Source organism: Triticum urartu, chromosome 7A, assembly GCF_056163025.1.
Source record: "Triticum urartu cultivar PI428250 chromosome 7A, HENAU_Tu73, whole genome shotgun sequence".
Taxonomy (NCBI): domain Eukaryota; kingdom Viridiplantae; phylum Streptophyta; class Magnoliopsida; order Poales; family Poaceae; genus Triticum; species Triticum urartu.
This window is the reverse complement of record NC_141879.1, coordinates 521,346,476-521,352,782: the sequence shown is the minus strand read 5'-3', so window position 1 is coordinate 521,352,782 and position 6,307 is coordinate 521,346,476. Positions and strand designations below refer to the sequence as shown.

Genomic DNA, 6,307 nt, shown 5'->3' with positions numbered 1-6,307 from the left:
TGAACAAGGCGGTCCTGGAGGTCCAAGACAAACTCCGCACCGAGGCTGATGCTCTCAAGCATTGCAACAAGGCGTTCCTGGAGTCGCGAGAGGCCATCCGTGTATACCTCTTGCTCCTTTATTTTCAATTTTTGTGTTGCTTAGTGGGGGCGCGCCAACGCACCCACTGTGTGTAGTCCCCGAGTTCGGGGCCGACTACTGAGCAGGCGGCCCTGAACTCTAACTTGCAAGCTTCGAGTACTAATATATTTGCTGCAAGACTATCATAACCTCCGCGCGGCCGCCTTCAACTCTAGAGTCCAGGAGTTGGATCAACGCGCCGTCAACTTGTCGGAGAGCCAGAGTAAGTTCTCTTCTTTCTGCGGGGGCGCGCTGGCGCACCCGCAGGCTGTAGTCCTCGAGATCCGGGTCGACTGCTTAGCAGTCGAGCCGGATCTTCCTAGCGCTACATCTTTCTTTGCTGATTGTTGTCATTCCCTTCTTTTTCTGATTTTGCAGAGGCCAACGCCATCCTTCAATGGCAACTGGGCGAAGCCAACGCCGTGTTGCATGCCAAAGAGTCGGACTGCAGCAAGATGGCTGAAGAACGTGACCGGCTGGCCACGCAACTGGCGGAGCAGGCAGAGCTTCTTCAAAAGGCCCAGAAGGAGGCGGAGGACAAGGAGGCGGGTCTTCTCACCGAGATCGAATGCTTCGCCTGGATTGAGAAGGAGGCGATGCTGACAGCCGACTTTGGCGAAATCGAGGATATGGTTGATGGTAGGCGACCTTCTTTACTTTTCTTTTAAGTCGCCGGCCTCTAGCCAAGCCAGCTTCTTTCTCTTTTTGTTCTGACTCTTTGCTTAGTCCTGGCAGACTTCTTTCCAGGCCACTCTGGTGCCGCCAACCAGGCTATTGAGGCCGACCATGAAGAACGAAGGGCGGAAGGCGAGAGGATCGCCGCCAATGCCCCTCGCACCCTTCGCGAGCAGCTTCTCAGCATCCAGGCCCGTCTTCGGCCGCCTCATCGGGTGTTTCGCCGCCTTCAGCATGTCGGCGCCCAGGGGATCGCCGCCTTGTGGCCCGACAGGACGGCCCCGCGCAGCCCCAGCCGGACTGCCGACTGGCTGGAGGTGGCGGCTGGCCGCCTTGAGGCGTGGAAGGGCTCCTCGGCCCGGGCCAAAGCGTGTCGGGCCTTGGAGTTCATCAAGGCGTGGTACCCTGGGCTAGATCTAGCCCAGTTGACCATGTTCCGACAGGTGGCCCAAGAGGAGCTGGTGGCAGTGGAGGGCGAACTTGTCAAGTGGGCGGCGGCCATCGCCGAGTACACCGACACTAGAGTCTTCATCCCGGAGCCGGCTGAGGACGGCACCGAGGCGCCGCCTGAGTGGTTTGGGCTGAACCTGGAGGAGGGTGAGGACTCGGCTGAGGTGATCGACTCCAGTGACGAGGGAGAAGACAAGGAGGAGGAAGGCGAAGAGGAGGCGCCAGAGGTAGGAGCGGACGGACAACCCCAAATCGACCGCGCCTCTAGCAACGAGCCGCACCCGAATGAGCCGGCTGCCGCTGGAGGGGACCAAGCAGGGACCGACCGGCCGACCGCTCGACCAGCCGGTGCCACCGACTCCACCACTCCGCCGAACCCGTCCTCCGATCCCTAGGTTGCCACTTTACTTTTTATTTCTCTCTGTTTATTAGTCTCAATGAACTTTGTTAGCTTCGCACAATTCCACCCGCGGGGTGTATTTGGAACTTATGTTGGATGTCGGCCAAGGGCCTTTGATGTGTAAATATTTTATCTGAGTTCTACCTTGCCTTGCCTTGTACTCTTTTGGCTTTTTCCTTTGCCGTCTTCCCTTGGTTGCCGTCTTGCCAGCCGAACAGCCGCTCTGCGGACTGTGGCTGGGTCAAGTACTTAGCCACTTTTTGGATGGCAAGTACTTGGCCGGCTAGAGTTTTCTTGGCAAGTTAAGTAGAAGCCGGCCGGCCGGTTGCTCGGCAACCAGTTGGTGAGGTGAGAAGCCGGCTTGGACTATGTAAATGCCTTAAGTCCTTAGCCATTTTTCATGTAGGTGCCCTTTTCGCCTTGACTCCCGCCGACCGAACAGCTACTCTGCAGGCTGCGGCCTCTTGGCAGGAGAAAGCTAGGGTGCCAACACACTACTTGTCCGGCTGCAGGAAACATTTCATAGTACAAGGCGGCAAGTCCCCGGGTTGACTAGTCGAACCCGGTGCCAGACAGACTAATGAAATGACATAAATGATAGGCGTAGTACTTGTTTTATAGATAAAGAAGGGCAGTCCCTGAGCTCTACTCGGGGAACCCGGAGTCTTTATACTTAATACAAAAGTCGGCGTGATACATACTGCTTTTTAACTGTAAAACCTATGAAGGGGGTTCGCATTCCATGGTCGCTCCGTCTCCTTGCCGGAGTCATCTCTTTTGCGTGCTCGAGGTTTCTGAGCATCGATGAGGTAGTAGGAGTCGTTGCCCAACACCTTGCTGATGATGAAGGGGCCTTCCCAAGGTGCCGAGAGCTTGTGCTGGCCGGCTGTTCGCTGGATCAACCGGAGCACAAGGTCTCCTTCTTGGAAGGATCTTGGCTTGACCTTTCGGTTGTAGTATCCGCGCAGGCTCTGCTGGTAGATGGTGGACCGGCTGAGTGCCAATAGCCGTCCCTCTTCCAGCAGATCGATGCCGTCTTGTCGTGCTTCTTCTGCCTCCTCTTCGGTGTACATGGTGACTTGAGGGGAGTCGAATTCTATGTCCGTTGGGATGACGGCTTCGGCACCGTAGACGAGAAAGAAAGGCATAAAGCCGGTTGACTTGTTATGATTTGTGCGCAGGCTCCAGAGGACGGCCAGAAGCTCGTCGAGCCAACAGCCGGCCGACCGCTCCAGAGGCTCGACCAGTCGGGGCTTGATGCCGGATAAAATGAGGCCGTTTGCTCGCTCCACCTGGCCGTTTGACTGTGGATGGGCAACATATGCTAGGTCCAGTCGGATGCCCTGCATCGCGCAGAAACGGGCCAAGGCACCTTTGGCGAAGTTCATGCCATTGTCGGTGATGATGCTGTGTGGTATGCCATACTGGATGGTGATGTCGGAGATGAAAGTCACCGCAATCGGACCATTCAACTTCTTGATTGGTTTTGCTTCTATCCACTTAGTGAACTTGTCCACCGCGACAAGCAGATGAGTCAAGCCACCTATTGCTGTCTTGAATGGTACCATCATATCCAGGCCCCAGACGGCAAAGGGCCAGGCGATGGGTATAGTCTTGAGTGCATAAGCCGGCTGGTGAGGCTTTGAATGAAACTTCTGGCACCCTTTGCATTTCTGGACCAAGTCCTTGGCGTCTTCTAGGGCAGTCGGCCAGAAAAAACCATGAAGGAAGGCCTTGGCCACCAGAGCCCTTGAGGCTGCGTGGTGACCACACTCGCCTTGATGGATATCTTTGAGGATTGCCTGGCCTTGCTCTGGCTCGACGCAGCGCTGGTAAACACCAGTGATATTGCGCCTCACAAGCTCTCTGTTGACTATGGTGTATGCTGCCGCCCGGCGTTGCACTTGCCGGGCCCAGATCTCGTCGGTTGGCAGCTCTTTTTTCACCAAAAAATTGAGGATGGGCTGGGCCCATGAAGGTGCTGCAATTTCTTCAACTACCGGTACTGCCACTTGTACGAGGGTGGCTGGGCTGGGAGGCGGTGGGTTGGAGTCGGCTGCCGCTTGTTGAGTTGATGAAGTCCCTGGGCCGACTGTTGCAGTCCCCGGGATGTCCGCCGAAGTTCCCGTGTCGGCTGGTGGGGTCTCAAGTCGGATCCGACTGCTTCAGGAGGAGCCGACACAAATATGGAATCTGACTCTAGTGATGGCTTGACGAACGGTTTGAGGATTCGTTGCAAGGCAACACCGGTTGGTATTGCTTGCCGGGTGGAGCCGATTCGTGCCAAGGCGTCGGCTTGCTCATTGTCATTTCTTGGCATATGAAGGAACTCGCACCCTTCGAAGTATCCACTGAGTTGCTGTACAAGAAAGCAGTAGCTGGCCATATTTGCATCCTTGGCGTCCTAGTCTCCTGATGACTGCTGGACCACCAAATCGGAGTCTCCGTAATACAGGATCCGGCGAATGCCGAGTTCCTTGGCAAGTCGGAGCCCGTGAATGAGTGCTTCGTATTCAGCAACATTGTTGGAGGTGGCAAAGTGAATTTGCAGCGCATATCTAATCTTGTTGGCCTTGGGGGAGGTGAGAACGATGCCGGCTCCCAAACTGGTGCGCATTTTTGAACCATCAAAATGCATCCGCCAATGGGTGGAATCTGGCGCTGGCGGCAAGTACTGGGTCTCGGCCCAGTCAACGAGGAAGTCGGCCAGTGCTTGTGACTTGATGGTGGTGCAAGGCTGGTAGTAGATGGTGTAGGGGGCCAAATCTATGGCCCACTTGGCCACTCGGCCCGAGGCATCTCGACTTCCAATAATCTCAACAAGCGGAGCTGTGCAGACCATAGTGATTGGGTGCTCTTGGAAGTATGGCTTCAGTCTCTTGGCAGCTAAGTGCACGCCATAACACATCTTCTGATAGTGGGGGTAGTTCTGCTTGGAGGCGGATAGTACTTCGCTTAGGTAATATACCGGCCTCTGGATTGGTAGGGCGTTGCCTTCTTCTTTCCGTTCCACCACTATGACTGTGCTAACCACTCGACTGGTAGCGGCAATGTAGAGGAGCATTGGTTCCTTAGGAGTCGGGGCCGCCAAGACAGGCGGGGTGGTCAACATCTTCTTGGGCTGTAGAAAAGCTTCGTCCGCCTTGTCATACCACTCGAAAAAGGTGGTTTTCTTCATGAGCTGGTACAGGGGAAGAGCCTTCTCGCCTAGCCGACTGATGAAACGGCTTATAGATGCCAAGCAGCTGGTAAATTTTTGCACATCCAGCAGTCGGGTGGGTACTTCCATCCTTTCGATGGCCTTGATCTTCAAGGGGTTTCACTCTATGCCGCGCTCTGAGACCAGAAAGCCAAGAAGCTGGCCGGCTGGTACCCCAAAGACACATTTCTCCTGGTTGAGCTTGATCTGAAATCGGCGCAAGTTCTCGAAAGTCTCCCTGAGATCCTCCAGTAGCGTCCCACGCTTCTCTGTCTTCACCACCACATCGTCCACATAGACATGAGCGTTTCTGCCGAGTTGTTTGAGGAGACACTTTTGCATGCAACGCTGAAAGGTGGCGCCGACATTTCTCAAGCCTAACGTCATGGTCAGGTAGTAGAAGGCTCCAAATGGCATGATGAAGGCCGTCTTCATCCTGTCGGCCGGGTCCAGCTTGATCTGGTGATACCCTGAGTATGCATCCAAAAAACTCAACAGCTTGCATCCGGCTGTAGAGTCGATCACTTGGTTGATTCTAGGCAGAGCAAATGGATCTTTGGGGCATGCTTTGTTGAGGCTGGTATAATCAATGCACATGCGCCACTGCTTGTTCTTCTTCAGCACTAGGACCGGATTGGCTAACCATTCTAGAAAGAACACCTCCATGATGAAGCCGGCTGCCAAGAGCCGAGCTATCTCTTCTCCAACAACTCTTCTTTTTCTCTTATGATAGGCGGCACAAGGGCTGCCGGATTGGCTTGGTATCAGATCGGGCGTGTAACTTGTGCTCAGCGAAATCCGTTGGTACACCTGACATGTCTTTGGGGGACCATGCAAAGATGTCCCGATTCTCACAGAGGAAATCGATGAGCTCGCCTTCCTATTTACTGTCAAGGTTTGCGCCAATGACAGCATACCTCTCTGGGTGCTCCGGGTCCAAAGGTATCTTCTTTGTTTCATTAACCGGCTTGAATGAGCCCTCGGCTTTCGACTCCTTGGGGTCGGGTGACATTTCCAGCTGCTTGCCTGCCATTGCCACAACCCGGTCAAGGAGCCGTTTCTTTGTTGCGATCACGAGGGACTCGGCTAACCAACTGCTCTCTGCCACGCAGGCGGACGACTTCTTGTAGTCTCCTGCTACGGTCGGGATTCCCTTAGAGCTTGGCATCTTCATCTTTAGGTAAGCATAGTGGGGGACCGCCATGAACTTGGCCAAGGCAGGCCGGCCAAGCAGCGCGTGATAAGGGCTCTCAAGGTCCACCACCTCAAACCAGACTGGCTCTCAGCAGAAATGAGTTTTGTCCCTGAAGAGGACATCTATCTGAGTCTTGCCGATTGGTGAGAAGGAAAGGCCAGGAACTATTCCATGGAAAACAGTCCGACTAGGCTGAAGGTGTCTCTGCTTGATTCCCAATTTCTCCATGGTATCCTTGTACAGAATGTTGATGCTGCTGCCGCCATCT

The 6,307-nt window shown here is 54.7% G+C and overlaps 1 protein-coding gene across 1 annotated transcript; it reads right to left on the bottom strand.

Moving 5' to 3' along the window:
* Positions 1 to 5,724: 5,724 nt before the first annotated feature.
* Positions 5,725 to 6,048, bottom strand: LOC147960246 (uncharacterized). The gene has a single exon (XM_087533227.1). The coding sequence runs from the start codon at positions 6,046 to 6,048 to the stop codon at positions 5,725 to 5,727; it is 324 nt and encodes a 107-aa protein (XP_087389353.1).
* Positions 6,049 to 6,307: the final 259 nt, after the last annotated feature.

Bases quoted from the DNA above. Each gene is read 5' to 3' on its own strand.
- LOC147960246 (XM_087533227.1), bottom strand. From the start codon at position 6,048: ATGGCGGTCCCCCACTATGCTTACCTAAAGATGAAGATGCCAAGCTCT.